General features: G+C 45.9%; 1 protein-coding gene across 2 annotated transcripts in view; it reads right to left on the bottom strand.

Moving 5' to 3' along the window:
- Positions 1-15,999, bottom strand: part of LOC122533426 (visual system homeobox 2-like) — a 59,025-nt gene that overhangs the window by 39,250 nt on the left and 3,776 nt on the right. For both annotated transcript variants that reach the window (XM_043663081.1, XM_043663082.1), the window contains exon 2: positions 3,660-3,701. In XM_043663081.1, coding sequence (XP_043519016.1) covers positions 3,660-3,701 — 42 coding nt within the window. The remainder of the gene's footprint in view (positions 1-3,659; positions 3,702-15,999) is intronic.

Raw genomic sequence — 15,999 nt, 5'->3', positions numbered from 1 at the left:
TTGCTCTCTGTCTCCCTTTTTCCATCCCCTCTCCCTCCGATACTTTCTCGCAAGCATCTAAATTGTTTCCTCGAGTTTCCTTTCGCTTCTTGAATGAGGAGTGACAATTAATTACGAAACAGCCACACTCATCTCGACGTTTCGCCGCGGAAAAAAAGTAATCCTGCCAGTATTCGGCTAAGAGTTCGACCTCTCTCTCTCTCTCTCTCCCTCCCTTCCTCACCACGCCTCGATCCACGCTTGGAAAACTTTCTTCTGTTCGACCGAGGGATTTCACCGGCAAATACTCTTCAATCGTAATAGCCAGCGGGGACTCTCGAGATCTCGAACGAGCCTCGCGCGTACTATTTCGCGAACAGCCAACAACGTTCGGCACCACATTGAACGGTGGCCCTCTTTGAAATCGAGCCCTTTACGACAAAAATATCTGTAAAGCCGGTGACTCGAGCGGGCTCTGTTAATCAACCACCGGTTCTTTCTTACGTCGTTCGGTTCTTGCCTTTCGTTCTCCCATCGAAGAATAATATTCTCTACTTTTCTTCTCACCCTTCTTGTTCCCAACTTCGACTTTCACCTTTTCTCTCATTTTTCCTTTCTTCCTGCTCTTTGCTTTTCCATCGATACGTATTGCGATACGTCTATTACATTATTATTATGTTTATTATTATTTAGCAAGGAACCGTAAGCGTTAGTCTTACTGATCTTAATTCTCCTTCCTGTTTTACCAATACGCCTTTAATTTTTAGACTACGTACGCGCGCGTTTTACAATTACGTTACAATTAGTGACAGGAGTTAATTTTTGCTCAAGATTTCTCATGTCCTTCAAAGCTATACAATCTTAAGTATCACTTGAACAATATCGCCAGTTTCTGTGGCACAAATTTATAAGCTACATGGTTGTTTTCACTACTTTATCACTACATTACTTCTATTTTTTTTCTCTCTTTGTATTTTTTCCTTTCTCTTCGTTGTATAATAATTTTTGCACACTGATCGCACTATGCTCACTACCCGTGAATAAATAAATAAACAAATTAGCTGCAGCTTTATTTACTCCGTCGTTGCGTTGAAGGAACGGCGTGTGGTCCATATTTTCTGACCTTGTTTACTCGGTTTTTCTTTGCTCATTTATCCATTTACTCGTTTACAGCTTCTTCAGCCTACTCGGATCATTATCGCAAGATTTCCTCTAGTCTCTTCGTGTTCCTCTTCAATTTTCTCTCCTGCTTCAGTGGCAGCTGGTCTCTCGAGCCCGAACGGTGAAATCATACCGCAGGAAATAAGATGATCGAATCGGACATCGGGAATACCTTGTGATGATGAATCTCTGAAGCATTCACAGGTTTAATAGATTCTGACGATAGTAGAAACGGGAAGTTTCTTGACATTTGTGTCGAAATTGTAGAGTCGTACGTTCCTTTCTTTGTCCATTTATCTTTGATAAATCCTCGTTATTATTATCATTACCATTTCTCTGTAATATTTGTAATTGATAAATCAATGTGATACAAGAATCAGATTTTTCCGATTTCGTCGATCAGTTTGATTAATTATTTTTCTATCTCACGTACGTGTGGTATGTAGATAAGTATGTGCTTAATTGAGAACATTTTTTTATATAAATGAAAGGGATATTTAAAATCAAATTCTTATATCATTGTACCTTATTCTTAATTCGATTCTCAAATCTATTTCATTCGAACATTGGTGCATTTGAGAGAGAAAATTCCCTTCATCGTCAGAGTAATGCATCAAATTTTCCTATCTTTAAAAAATTGAATTTTCTAAAAGTTTCTTATCATCGAGATCGATTCCGAATCGATGCAAATTTCCTACGATACGCCATGCTATGCGGAAATATCATTGTCCGTCATATCGTTGACTGCTCTTCTTTCTTTTCTCTCTCTCTCTTTTTTCTTTCTTTATCACAATGGCATTGTATAATTGACGTCGCGTTAGGTCGTAAACCGAAGCTGATAGAAAAGTAGGTAGCATCCTGGCAGAAACTGTCGTCCACGGAGAGGTTCCGTTGCCCATGTTTCGCCGCGTCTCCAATTTTCCAGCCGGCTTTTCTGAGCGTTGCTAGTACCACCCCGGGAGCCATGCCAGTCTCCTTTTGCTTGTAGAATCCTCCGGTATTTTCCTTTGCCAGCAAATTGGACTATTACGGTAGCGGCTTGTACCTCGGCGCCGTGTCTTCGCGAAAACCGCGTATTTTCTCTCTTGCTCCGTGTCCGCCCCCGCGCCCGCTCACGTCTCCCGTTTATTCGTACCCTTTTCCACATCCCTCGACAGAGGTCCTCTTACCTAGCGGGCTCAAAGTGGCGCGCAGTTGTTAAAACAACCAATTCTGTCGGAAAGCTGCTCGTTACGGGCGCCTCTCTCTCTAATTCTCTCTCTCTCTCTTTCGGTCTCTTGCGGAATCCTTCGTAATCCTGATGGCAAACCGTTCGTCGTTCTGCTGACGCAACGGAAATGCCGGCCAATAAAATCCCTATCTTCCTTCGGTTCTTCTTCTTAACGACGCACTCTCAACACAGGGACCGGTGATCGTTTCCTTTCCAAGGGAATTGAGAATCTTTCCTGTAATTGGTACGCGTCTTCCTCCGCAGCGAGCTCGTCTGCATTTTTTACTGCCTGCTGGAAACTCGTCTGGCCTCGAATACAACGGTTTCGTTTTAATTGACTGGCGTATTGCCGCGAGTCCAGTCTCGAAGAATTTTCTTTCCACCGTTCGTGGAGCGGACGATTTGGATTTTAACGGTGGGCGTGGTGGCGGAATCGAATTTCGAGAAAGAGAAAGTATCCCGTTACCGATTAGCGCTCCGAATAGGGGAGGGTGTGGCAGGCACCCTCGATTTCCTCGAAATATTTTGACAAGAAATTTAATATCGGGGCGAACTCGGGACCAAACGAAATTATACACGATTGCTCGTATCCTGAAGATGCGCCCGGCGTGTTTCGAACACGGAATAAGTACGTATACACGACGACGTTGAAACGCATCCCCCGTTAGACACAGGGATGATGACCTACAGGGAAATCATTTTCGACCTGTCGTCCCTTGTTTCGAGCGACATCGCTCTGCGGGTTATGGCAAGCGGAGCTTAATGGCTTGGAAAAATCGGAATCATCGCCGGTATGAATACGTAATCAGTTCTCTGCTTATTCCTCGCCACGTGACGTCATCGTGTGAGCGATGTAGCCCCGTCATCGTAATCGAGACACACTCGTTCTCTACTCTTAATGCAAATTCGCGTCTTTGTAAGTCACCGTGCTGTTACCACATTATTTTTACGCCGCAAATTTCCACCCACAGTGTGGAAAGTGAATTGTGAAAGTTTCTTCGCTCCTTTTTGTCTCGAAGTGAAGTCGCCTTGGAAATTATATCAGACGCGAGGTATATGCGTGTCGAACATTGCTGACAAACGATGGGTTTGAGATGGTATTGCCAAGAGTAGACTCTGATCGGACAACTCGAGCGTAAGCTCAGCACGGTTGTTTGGGCGTTTTTATGGACACGATCGAATTTCTCCAGTCGTTTGGAACGCGAAAGTGAAGCTGAGACGACTGAATTTCGAACATATCGTTTCGAGGGTAATACGCATTCTCTTTTCTACGTAATTAAGTGACGAGGTAGTTTAGAAAATATCTTACCTGGACTGGTATTTGAGAACGAACTCTTCGATTGAGAGAAACCTGGAACAGAAATTTCGTTACATTATTATCTGCAAAGCAAGCAGTTGTAAGTTGTGTATACAGAAATATTTCTAACAACCAGAATAGGAGCGTCCCTAATTTTTCTCGATATGTTCTTTTTTCGCGGGGAAAGAAATACCCATTAGTACAAAAAGTGATAGAATTATAAAAATTTTTAATGTAGTGGGGTATGAGAGTGAGTGAAAAATTATAAGGAGATATTAAATAATGAGAATTTAAAAGATGGAAATGAATGGTTAAGAATATCGATCAAACAACGTGCATTATTAGCGTTAATAAATATACGATTATACAGGTTATAGAAGTCATAATAAGTTCGATGATGTTCAATATAAAGCAATTTATGATTTAAATATTTCAATGATATTCGGGAACGAAATCAGACCATTAAATATCCTATTGACAAAGACCAAGTCAGCTATTTTCCTGCGATGTTCAAGTGTGGTCAAATTTAATTTAGTTAGAACATACTCGTAATTATGAGAATATCTTGGCATAAGATCACCACTATGGTAAGCTGCCAAGCGTAGAAATTTGAGTTGCGGTTTTTCAAGAACGTCAGTGTAGATATTGTAGTAGGTATTAGTATCTAACCAATGTGCAATAAAGTAATCTTAGTGCGTTCGTATCATTAAAAAGTCTAGCGGTTCTTTGAATAAGACCTAGAGATTTAAAGGCACGCGATATGATATTTTTGAAATGTTCCAGCGGAGGACAAATCATGTGAGAAAAGAATTTCTAAATCACGAATCGAGTCAAGATTATCAAGGATGGTGCCTCCAAGAGAATAATTAAAAATCTTCAAATTAGTTTAAGACTAAACCTGATAACTTTGCATTTGTCAAGATTAAGTAATAATTTATTGGATTTGCACCATATTTTCAATCTCGTGCGGTCATTCTGAATTAAGGAAAGATGATAAACAGAAATGATACATTTTCAAGTCATCCGCATTAAATATTTACAAAACTGAAAGGCAATTTATTGACATTTGCTCGTGAAATTTAATTTTTATCATCAACAGTCCTATCAAATTTTCTTATTTTGTGTGTAAAGAATAATAAGAATCCATTGTATTTACGCGCGCGTGCGTATATTTCGGAAATTTCAAATCCCATGAGGTAGTAACGCACAATTCAGCACGGTTCCAACAAATTTTACGTCACGAATCACGATAATAATCCGTTACGAATACCAGAGACTCAGCAACTGAAAGAAGGAAGGCGTCGCGCGAAATAAAATGTACCGCGTGCATTCGCGAAATGAAATTTCATTCAGAAATTAACTAGAATTCTGTGAAACAGATTTGAAAGGGGGTGACACACACTCTGGCGCTCTGCTATCTCGAGGCTCGACCCTGATTAACGGCTTCGCGAAATTAACTCGACAATTATTTCATTAGTGCCTAGTACGACATTTTTCATCCGGTCTCAATGGCCTTTGGGATCCAGAGAGGAGAGGGAGGGCATATACCTATACATATATATTTATATATTTAAGTATATATCTGCATACATATATAGACGCGAGTCGACTCGAATGCGTTACCCTTAATTATTCGACCAGAATTAACTGTAATTTAATTAATTAAGATCTCATAAAAAAACACAACGGTCGTTTTTATATGGAACCAGACGTGACCCGGGTCACCTCGTTAAAATGATTATCGAAGTTCGTGCATTCGCCTAGCTGTAATTTAACACGTGAGTCGGACTTTCGGCGAAAAAGCTCAATTCGATTAGGACTTTGATCGTCGTCGAAGCTACATTCGAGTGCAAACGCGAGAAAACAGCGTTACACTGTACTACATCTCAATTATTTGCGTTTTCATTTAAATTTTTCATTTAACGACAAGTGACGAGCAGATTCTCTTGGCCGTAGCGCCGAGGCCACAACAGCGATGTTCGTAATTAAAGGCAATTTCGAAAACCGCGCGATTCTTATTAGGCGCGGGCGTTGGTGTTGGCAGATCGGTTGGCTGGTTCGTTGCTTGCTCGTGAGATTTCTCTCGTTAGTTCCTGCGAATTTAATTGCCCGACGCGCGCGGCCGACAGAACAAATCCGCCCGTTAATCGCGCACGGGATTCTGATTCACTTTGTCGACATCCAGGCGGCCGACGACCGGCGTGCTTTCCCATTTTCTAAAAGCTCGCTCAGCGGGATATACGTACAGCGTACCACCCTCTCACGGCGGCTCAGATACGCGACTATCTCTCTCTCTCTCTCTCTCTCTCTTCTCAGAGATCGCGGTAGCCCCTGGAACGAAAATAAGTCCGCGTATTAAGACGTTTCACCACGGCCATTTTCTAATAAAGTCGTTCCCGTTGGCGCGGATGGCTCGTGGGGTCTGAAAAACAGGGGTTGAAAAAGATTCTCGCGTTCCTAAGAAGGTTAGGGCTCGTTGCCTCCAGTCGACGGAGCGATAAAGAGCGAGTGGCACGGGTACGGGGGTTGAGGGGGAAGAGGGGTCTGGGACACGAACGCAAAGTTCGCGTTTCAGGAACACGACTCTGCGCGAGTGTACGGCCGAGGCCTGCCAACACGACGTTGTCGTAGTTGTGTAGTTGCGTCGTGGCGGCTGGCGGCCACCGGGGGCGGCGGAACTCCACCCTCAAACGACTTTAACGAGCCGCCGTCTTAAAATAGGGATGCCGAGCTTGTGCCGAGTTTGCGCGTTTGTTTGATAAATTAACCCAGAAAAGTATGCTCCACCGTCGGAGTACTTAACAAGCCTCACCCGTCGAGGAAACCATGGCAAATGTGGAACAGGGATTCGTTGATACTCCAACGATTCGGTGATTAATCAAACACACACACACTCGTTCGAGACGATACAGTTGGAAACGTGCACGATGGAAAATCGTCTTTTCTTTTCTTTTTTTTTACACGTGTCCTCCTGCCGTGTTCACGTTGGCGACGCTCACAATCGCGGGAAACGGAACGGGGATACATTTGTTCGATCGCAGGATTCCGATCAGCGTGTGCTGTTCACTTGAAGGTTTCACGGAACGAACGCGTGTCACGGGGCATTATATGCCGCGGTATTATTCTGGTTTTCCTACGTTCCGTTCCGCCTTTCACGGAATCCGGTGTCCGTGCCCATGCCGGGTGAAACTTAAACCCCAATCGCGCACACTGGATGGAAGGTTACGGATTTTTTGAAAACTCGACAATACGTGGGCACGGCCCGCGCCACTGGTGACAAGACAGGGGCCTCCATTGAGAAAAATCCACTTCCTAGGTCTCGTGTTACCCGGCGTATTTTGACAGGGTCTCATTGTCGTCGCGCGGCTAAGCTCCATTGACTCTATTATGGGCCTATTAGTATTATACGAGGATTTGTGGTTACTCCCTCCTTCTAGCCTGCGCTCCTTCACGAAGCCTCTTTCTTGCCTGAAACCGAACGGTTTCGCCCACGGTTCGTCCATTTAGAGCCACGAACGCGTCCCGAGCCGTTTGACGAGCAATTTCCATCGACAGAGTCGAGTCAGCTTAGGTAGCGACACGTCTTCCCGATTTATCGCTTGGATCGTTAACACTCGGATTGGCTACCTGCGTGAAAATCCTCTTCCTCCCTGACTAACGCGGCAAATGGTACATCCAAATTAAACAAAACGCGAGACGGGCAATTAGCCCTCGAGTGTCCCGGAGATTTTTTCAGTGTATTATTAACGCTCCAGATAACGAGCCACTCTGTAATCGGACTCAGCTGAGATGGCTGAACGGGCAAATAATTACCGACGTAAATAGCAAAAAAGGAGGAATATCGCGTTGGCTTGTGAAAAGAGCGAGTCTCCATCATAAACTCTATCACGTTGACGGGATGAGAGAGAGAGAAAGAGAGAGAGAGAGAAAGAGAGAGAGAGACCCGAGTATACGGTGTACAACAGTGTGAGACCACGCACGCACGCACGTACGCACGCACGCACGCACGCACGTCCGCACTCGTAGACTCGAAGAGCCTCGCGCCAACGGGAGAAGCTACCTTCGTTTTCCAAGTCGCGAGAGCAAGCATCGCGGAATGAGCTGCTACTTAGAGAGAACGGGTGGAAACGCATTCACACACTGGCACGCAATCAAAACTCCTCGTGGCTGCCGCGCTATGCACGTACACGCGTGCACACGCGTGTGAACCCGCGTGTTCTCGTGCCCATTCATAGCGGTGCAGCGGTAAGATTTGCTCTCGCGACTCCTCCCCGCGTGTGCGAGGAAGCTGCCGCGATTCCGTGGAACGGGCGAGAGAGCGAGAAGAGAAAGCACCCGGGGTGACGCTGCCAAGGGAGAGAGAGAGAGAGAGAGAAGCAAGAAGCCAGGGACGGAAAACGGGCACCGCTTGCGAGAGAGAAAGAGAGAGTGAGAAGGTTGGGAGAGACGGAGGGAGGGAAAGCGGAGGACTACGGCGCGCGTGTGTTTGAGGCGTGAATTCATGTATGCTCGCGAAGCACTCTTCACTGGGGACAATCGAGGTGTTGGACTGGAAATCCATACCAATTTGAGCGACTTACGGTCGTTCGCTTGAAAGCCTGGTATGTACACGCTGCCACCGGTATACACGAACGTGTCGCGTATACACGAAGCTGTGCGATCTCTCTCTCTCTCTCTGTGCGTCGTGTACGCGCGCGCGCTCGTTTACGCACGCATCCAGAGCTAGGCGCGCGCGAACCCGACGCGATCAACGTTTGCGTCAACGCCTTGTCCCTTTTACTTGTTTCGATTTATTTTATCCAGTTTTTTCGTCGCTAAACCATCTCCTCACAGTTGCCAGACCCTCGACTGTGCGATTGTGCGATTTCAGTCGCACACCGCCTCTCAGAGTGGGGAGGGAGAAGAAAAAAGAAGATAGCAATTAGCGGTTTTCATTGTTCCGAATTTAACTATTCCGCGCAGCGGAGCCGCTTTCGCGGCCGACACGAAGGCAGGGAGTAAAGAATTGTACAAAGAGCCGAGTGACGTAGCGAGATTTACACTAGAATTCTTGAAGGGACCTCCACGGGGACAAAAGAGGCTCGTTGACGAGCGCTACACACGCCTCCTACTTTTCAGCCGGAGTATGAAATTAGTTACGTGCACGTGGGGAGGTAGAAAAGGGACGTGATGCGGCATAGTGCCGAGCCCCCGCGTAATCGACTCGCTGTCTCGAAAGCCGGTCAGTATTTTCAATTACTTTTGACCCAGTGACGTGTACCTCACCATCGTCGTCTCTTCGTGTTGACCGAACGATCCTGTGCACGCCGAGTGTTAATCGGACGCTGTGTCGGATTAATACCCCGGTCGTGTGATCGAAGTTGAAACCAATCCTAGCCGGTGTGTTACAAGTCGATACCCGATAACTACAATTACACTCAATTTCCCTTAATTTCGAGGGATGCATCGATCAAGCAACCGAGACTCGGCGACCCTCTAATTAGCGATCCACGATTTGCAGAAACGACGGCCGGAAACGGCTGCAACCGGTATCGAGCAGAAAGTTCCACGGTGCGGCGTGTAACGCGGCGCGGGCTCGTGGTAATGGACATAGTTTGCCGGTAATGTCCGAGACTAATTCCCGTGTTATTTCATTAACGTCCCGCAGCTCCCCGAGGGGTTAGGCAAGCCACGTCGGCCCCGACAGCCCACGTACCCGGCAACCGTGCTCGAGCTTCGCGCAGCCCCCAAAGGGCTCGTATTAGGCGCGTGTCAAAGGGTGAAAATTTACGAGGCGAGTAGCAGCCGCGAAAAGGCCGATTGATAGTCGCCTACCAACCAACCAACCAACCAACCAACCAACCAACCAACTTACCTACCTACCTACCTACCTACCGCCATCTTCAAGTCTACGCATACGCGCCGCCTTGGAATAACTCCGGCGACTTTACGTTATGGTGAAACTGGTGCTTGTACTACCCAGCCTGTTAGCGCGTACGACTCGGTTGGCCGAGGGGGGAAGGAGTAGATCGATACCATTTGTTCGTCGATAATTCGTCTCGACGAGGGAAGGTTAAATAATCGAGTAACACCTTCGATCGTTACATCATTTTACTGCAATTACGCAATTTTCAACAGACCTACGTGGGATAATTATCGCGAAAGAATTTCTGTTCCTGTTCATCCTTGACGATCGAAGCGATTGTTTTTGGATTCGTGTCGAACAGCTATTTCTGAACGAGCAAGAGAGAAGCGTGCAGGGACGGGAGATTTTCCTCGCGTTTCACGGATTGGTTTGTTCGAGCGGATTACACGATTAGACGGGGGAGGATCGTATGATTGACACCGCGACCAGAGTGTAATGAGATAAATTCGTTCCTGGCTGAACCAGGGAAATTTGTGGTCGATTGGTCGATGGGAAAATGAGAATTTCTTTTTTCGCACGCTGAATATATGCTACCTACAACCACGCACGTTCCATCTCTTGTTTCGATCAATGCTTGTTAAGGAAAAGTAACTTTTCGCACCCGTGTTTGTTGCAGTTTTTTTGTTTAAATATCTACATACTGTATTAAACATTTAATATTGTTTACAATCGTTTGACCCTAACAAGGAATACAAAAAGTGACGATCAACGGTTGCGCGGTGGGCTTACACACACACACAAGTATATAAAACAATAGAAAGACGAATATAGCTTAGTGGACCCCCAGTCGCAATTAGTGAGTTAGTTAAACTTCTAACAGGCCGTAATGAAAACACGTACGAGTTAATATACCTAAACGAAGTTGAAGATACGCGAGAAGATATCGTTGTGAACAGGTATACTCACGTGAATGTGTGGCGCGTTAGGAGAAGAAAAAAAAAAAAAAAAAAGAAAAGAGTAAAGAAAGAAAAAAAAATAAGAGGAAAAAAAAGAAGAAGAAGAGAAAGACGCCTCTCCGAGACGAGAGAGACTGAATTTTCCTACTTCTGACGTTGAGCACGCCCTGGCAGTGTTATCCAATTATTCTAAGTTGTTAAGGCGAGTTAGGGCGCTTAAGGGACTAAATTAAGACATTCCGCGCGACAAATCTCCCAAGAATCTCAATTAACTTCTCCCGAGGGGGTGCCGGTACTTTAATTAACTGTTTAATTTCATTTAATTTGCATTCGCAGTTGCATAACCCACCGAACGAGATGACCAGTTGGCGATAATACTTCTTCTTCGGAAGTGAATCGATTAATCATCCGGCAAAAGTGTACACGATACGCCATTTGCGTCGTCCATTAATTTCAATTTCTACTCCGACTTTCTTTCCCCGCTTTGTACACGGCGTTCCCCTCTGCTCGGAGGCAGAAATTTCAAAGTGAAAGTGTTGCGACGTCGTGACTCGAGGCTTGAACGCTCGTGCTCCTTGAAGAGAGGAGAGGAGAGGAGCATCGTGGTTGGTGGAAGGTGTCGAAGAAACCGTTCACGGTCCTCAGCCGCGCGGTATCGGTTTCAACGAGGCTACAACAGTAGGCTAATTTGAAATGCAGCGACTCTTACGCACACGTGATCGCGCAAAAATCGGACGGAAGGAAACACGCGGAACGCGCGGAAGGAAATACAGGCGGAACAGAGGGCTGGCTAGGTATTCGTGTCGCGAGTCTCTTGTACGTGTCTGCAACCACTTTCCTGAAAACAAAGCCGAGCGAATTCATAATCCGCTAATTTGTTCAAGATTTTTTGCTCGAGTGCCGGCGCTTGCTTTGTCACAAATCCACCGTCGATACCGGAGCGCGCGTGGGGCTCGCGTTCAAGCCGCTTTGAAGTACTAATCAGTATCGACCTGCGCCTACAGGCCGCACCCCTTATCCGTGCTTCCACCATCGCCAACCGCCCACCTCCCCCCACGGCTAGTCCCAAGCTTCTCCCTTTTTTCCAACCGTTCCTCGACTTTCCGTCAGAAACCATTCCCGTCAGAGGCGCGACGAATCAACGCACAAGTTCTACCCCGTTCTTCACCTATCCTCCGTTCGTGATCTGGCGTCGGTTTTCGCAATAGAAATTCAACGGATATGAAAAAGAAGAAGAAGAAGAGAAACGAGGGTAGTTAAGAAAGACTAGTTTCCATGACTTTTCGTTGAGAAGATTCCCATTCACGTTCGAATACCCCATAGTTTCTGGAAAATAATGGTCAACGATTAGAACCGGGGATCCTTGGAACAGCAACGGTGTAAGAACTCGTACACTTTGCCAGTCCCTCGGATGAAAGGGGTACGCGGGAACAATGGAGGGCCGATTGCGGCACGTTTTGCGGAATCGTTTCGCGGAGATGTGTTACCAGGACGATATCAAGCGTGAGAGAAAGGACACGGGGCAGGGATGGGAAAAGGAGGAGGTCGAAGGAAAGTTGGAGAAAGAGGTAGAAAAAAAGGGGAAGAAGCGAGGGAAGGAAGAATCGAGGCGCCGCGCCGAAAGCGCGCAAGATCGCTGCGGGAGGAAACGAGCGCGCAAGCATAGAGGGAATAAACGAAGAACAACGTTGTCGCGTGGCCATGTGTGAGGGTGCAATAGAGAAAGTAAGGGAGAAGGAGCGAGCAAGAGAGAGAGAGAGAGAGAGAGAGAGAGAGAGAGAGAGAGAGAGAGAGTGAGAAAAGGAGTGGACCGACGGGAGTGTGCAAGGAGACTTCTCAGGCGTTGATAGGCAATCTAGTTGATTGCCAACTTCAAACGAACCGAAAAAAGCGGAGCGAGAGGAGAGACGAACTGCTGTACAAGCCGCTGGAAAGGCAAAAGCCTCGACACGAACCTCCGGCGCGAATCTCGGAATTTTTAGACAATACGATCCGCACAGTTCCTGCATTCCGACCCTCTTCCCCTTTCTACCGATCGATTAACGCGACGCCAAGTGAATCGATCATCCGGCATTTACCTACCATCCTCCAGCATTCATTTCCTCGTATTATCGCCTACGTTCTGTACACCTAATTCACTGAAATACAGTATTATGAATTTTGTATTATTCATATATTCTACGTGGACGAAACAACTCGCGGCGCAATAACTTTCGTTTGATCGTTCGTCGACAAGATCTTTCTCATTCCGCTTCGTCGGTACTCGTCGATCAGTCTAGGAATTTTTGATTTTCACAAATTGGACAAACACAACGCGTCAGCCTCGTTGGCTCGAATTTTTCGTGCTCGAGAATCCATTATACTCGAGGGACAAAAGATTCTTAATCGGCGACCGAGCCGAAGCTCGGAGGGTTGTTCCACGTGACAGATCCTGCGAAATTGTCAGCGTCACGACGCGCGTAATCGATCTCACGGCGATCGATATAATTATTATCGGGAACAAATCGAGCGGTTGGCTGGTCTGTACTCTCGTCTTTAAGTCTGCCCAAGATTTAAGACAAAAAGGAACGAATGAAGTGCGGCAAATAAATGCTGTACTGTAAGACGAGGTGCTAGAGTGACGTTTGAATGGAAGGGCAGATCCTTTGTGCTGCACCGGGAACCCGACACCCGAAAATTGTTCTCAAAAATTCGTTATACGGATAAAATCTATGCGCCATTCGAAGCATCGTATTATATTATTGCTACGACATTTTTACAAATATCGTTCGAACGACTTTTGCAAATTTTGTTAAACGTTTTAAACAATTTCCACGTATAAAAAATTCTGGCCTCTTACGGAGACAAATAAGATCAGTCTAAGAAGATTTAAGTTTGTTCGACTGACGATAATAAACGATTCTTTAAACGATTAATCAACGTAAATAGTTGTTATAAGCTTCTTCTCTGACGATTCCGTAAGCAAGTAGTTGGAAAGTTGGCGACCTGTATAATTAACAGGAAAGGATTCCCAAGCGAATGAATCAGGCGGGTCAGTCCGTGCTGGTTGAGAACAGTTTGCCGGAGTGCGGCCATTTTTACGTTTTGTCGAGGTTCTTTGTGTTTTGGTGAGACATTGCAGGTCTGCCCAACACTCAACTCATTATACCACTAATTATTCATAACGTTGGGGATTATTCTGACAAAAATATTCAATTCCCACAGTGCACTCACCCCATTGCTACCCTCTTTCTTTGCCTTATTCTTTCTTCCCGGCTCATCTAACGTATCTGACGCCGAATCTCTCGAGAAGAGCAGCCAACAACTTTTCGCTGTTCTCGAAGGATCGCCGTTCGATCTCCTCCTCTTGGGTCTGTTTTGCACCCCCCGCCCCCTCCCTCTCCCCTCCTCCAACCCTGTTGTAACCACGTCGCAGCTGGTCAAGCAAGTTTTCCATTTGTTTGTACATAAGTCTGGAAAGTGATTTCACGAGGCGTGAAGCTGGGTCAGCCGACGAGAGCGTTTCCCTCTCCCTCCCCAAAAGCCGACGAAAACTGGCAAACACAATGGAGTTTGCACGTGGGATACACTAGGAAAGTCGCGCGTCAATTTTCAGTAACACGATCTTGAGTGGCTCTCTGTTAAGTGATAGCCGTAAGTGGCACGTTAAGTGCTCGTTTCACGGTGGGACGACGATACGCCTATTAATTTACTTCAACGTTCGTGACACGCGAGGGTCACGGGTTCATCCTTGTCTAAAGATTGAAACGCAATCCCCGATAATTGCCGATCAATGCTTTATTACGACGTATCGATGCTCGTGAATCGTCCTGCACCGCCTGACAAATGCGTTGTAACGTTCGTTAACCGGCGAGGGGGGAAATCGATGGCCAGGTTCGAAGCTGCAAGGTTTTTAATTGGTTTCACGGTTCTTTCTTGCCTCTGCCCTCCTCGCCAACGCTTAAAGCGGCTGGTCTAAGGAGCAACGCGTTAAAAGGAAGTGCGACTTGTATAGCAGCAACGTGGCAAACGTTGTTCGCGTTCCTTTCGTTTTAAAAATTCAGACCACTATTATTGTGAAAATTCGCGTCTAGGTACGAGAGGGCAGCTAACGACGCGACACCGGCAAGACGCGTTTCTTTGCTTCGTTGAACGCGGGATCGGTTTCTACGGAGCTGCCTCGTCAAGATGTAGGTCTTAACGAATGTGTTAAGATTGAATGAAGTGGTTGCTTGTTACTCGGCCACAATACGCGCACGGTTTGTGTAAAATTAATTATCAATTCTTCGCCCCTTCCCCCCCCCCTCCCCCTCCCTCCCTCTTTCGCCAAATGAAAGAAACAGTTAGAGGCTCCATTCGTGGAATAAATGGTACGGTTATAATTGTCGGAGCACAATGGGCCACGCCTCGCGAGCGAAACGATGTGACGGAAACAATGTCATCTTAATCGTCATCTATAAATAAACGGGGCGAGTTTTAATGATAATGACGCATTACCGCTCGCCACACGGCAGGCACGGCCATTCGTCCAAGTTCGTTGGAAATAAGCAATGAGAAATTCGCGGCAGAATCGTTTTCCCTGTGAGAAAGCCACCGTGCTCGGTAATTATTATATCGCAAGGTTGGTTGTACGTCCTCAGCACGTCGCGGAAATCAACATTCTGAACGATTTTCCTCTATTGCGAGTTTGCGAGTTAGTCGCGAGAAACACTACGACGACATTTTGCCCGAATAAAATTGACCAAACTGAATCTAACTTCGTCGAGTCGGTTTCCGTTTACGATTGGGAGTGAGACGCGTTCGGTGTCTGCGCTCGAAATTAATTGTGACATGCGTCGAAAGTGGCTTGATGCCTATAGCTTCTTTTTGTTGATAATTAGAATTATTGTCGATACTTACTGATACACACTGCTACTTGCTGATGTTACTCTGCACTCTGCTATTCTATTCTGACTCGACTCGACTGTGACATTTTTTGACGCTGACGACTGTCCTGTTTTTTACACGTTGATCGGCGAATTATAGCAGAATTGTATAGAATCAATTTAACGCTGCTGATGCCAATGAAATAATGTCACTTAAATATCTTTAAGAACGATCCGGAACGATTAGGATTTCTTATCCAGCAAGAAAAAGCGTTACCGTTACCCTTAATCATTGTTGTGTCGCTGACTATTGGGAACGACTCAACGAGGTTGTCTGCCCGTGAAGTTAATGTAACTGATCGAAATGGGACGATTATCGTAATTAGTGAGTGTAGCGGACTGATGTATGTCGTATCTTGATGTTTAACGTATGTCTCGCGTGTGCGTATTCATATATTTCACGTGTGGGCCTGTTTAGAGAATCAAGGCATGCGCGGGCCAGTCAATCGAAGCTTGAGCCGTTTCATTTCTCTGACGTAATTCCTTGAAAAACAGTGAAATTATTAAATATCAAACGATTTTAACCATGGTCGGGCGTGGCGGCTGTTACGACTTCTTACCAGAAAGAGAAAGTGGGCAACTGCTTTAATCATAACATTCGGTATCTACTAAAACAATTCTTCATACTAATAAGAAGTCTAACGTTT

This window comes from Frieseomelitta varia, unplaced genomic scaffold, assembly GCF_011392965.1.
Source record: "Frieseomelitta varia isolate USP_RPSP 00005682 unplaced genomic scaffold, Fvar_1.2 scaffold_53, whole genome shotgun sequence".
Lineage (NCBI taxonomy): Eukaryota > Metazoa > Arthropoda > Insecta > Hymenoptera > Apidae > Frieseomelitta > Frieseomelitta varia.
The sequence above is the reverse complement of the archived record's forward strand: the minus strand, read 5'-3'. Positions and strand labels throughout refer to the sequence as shown.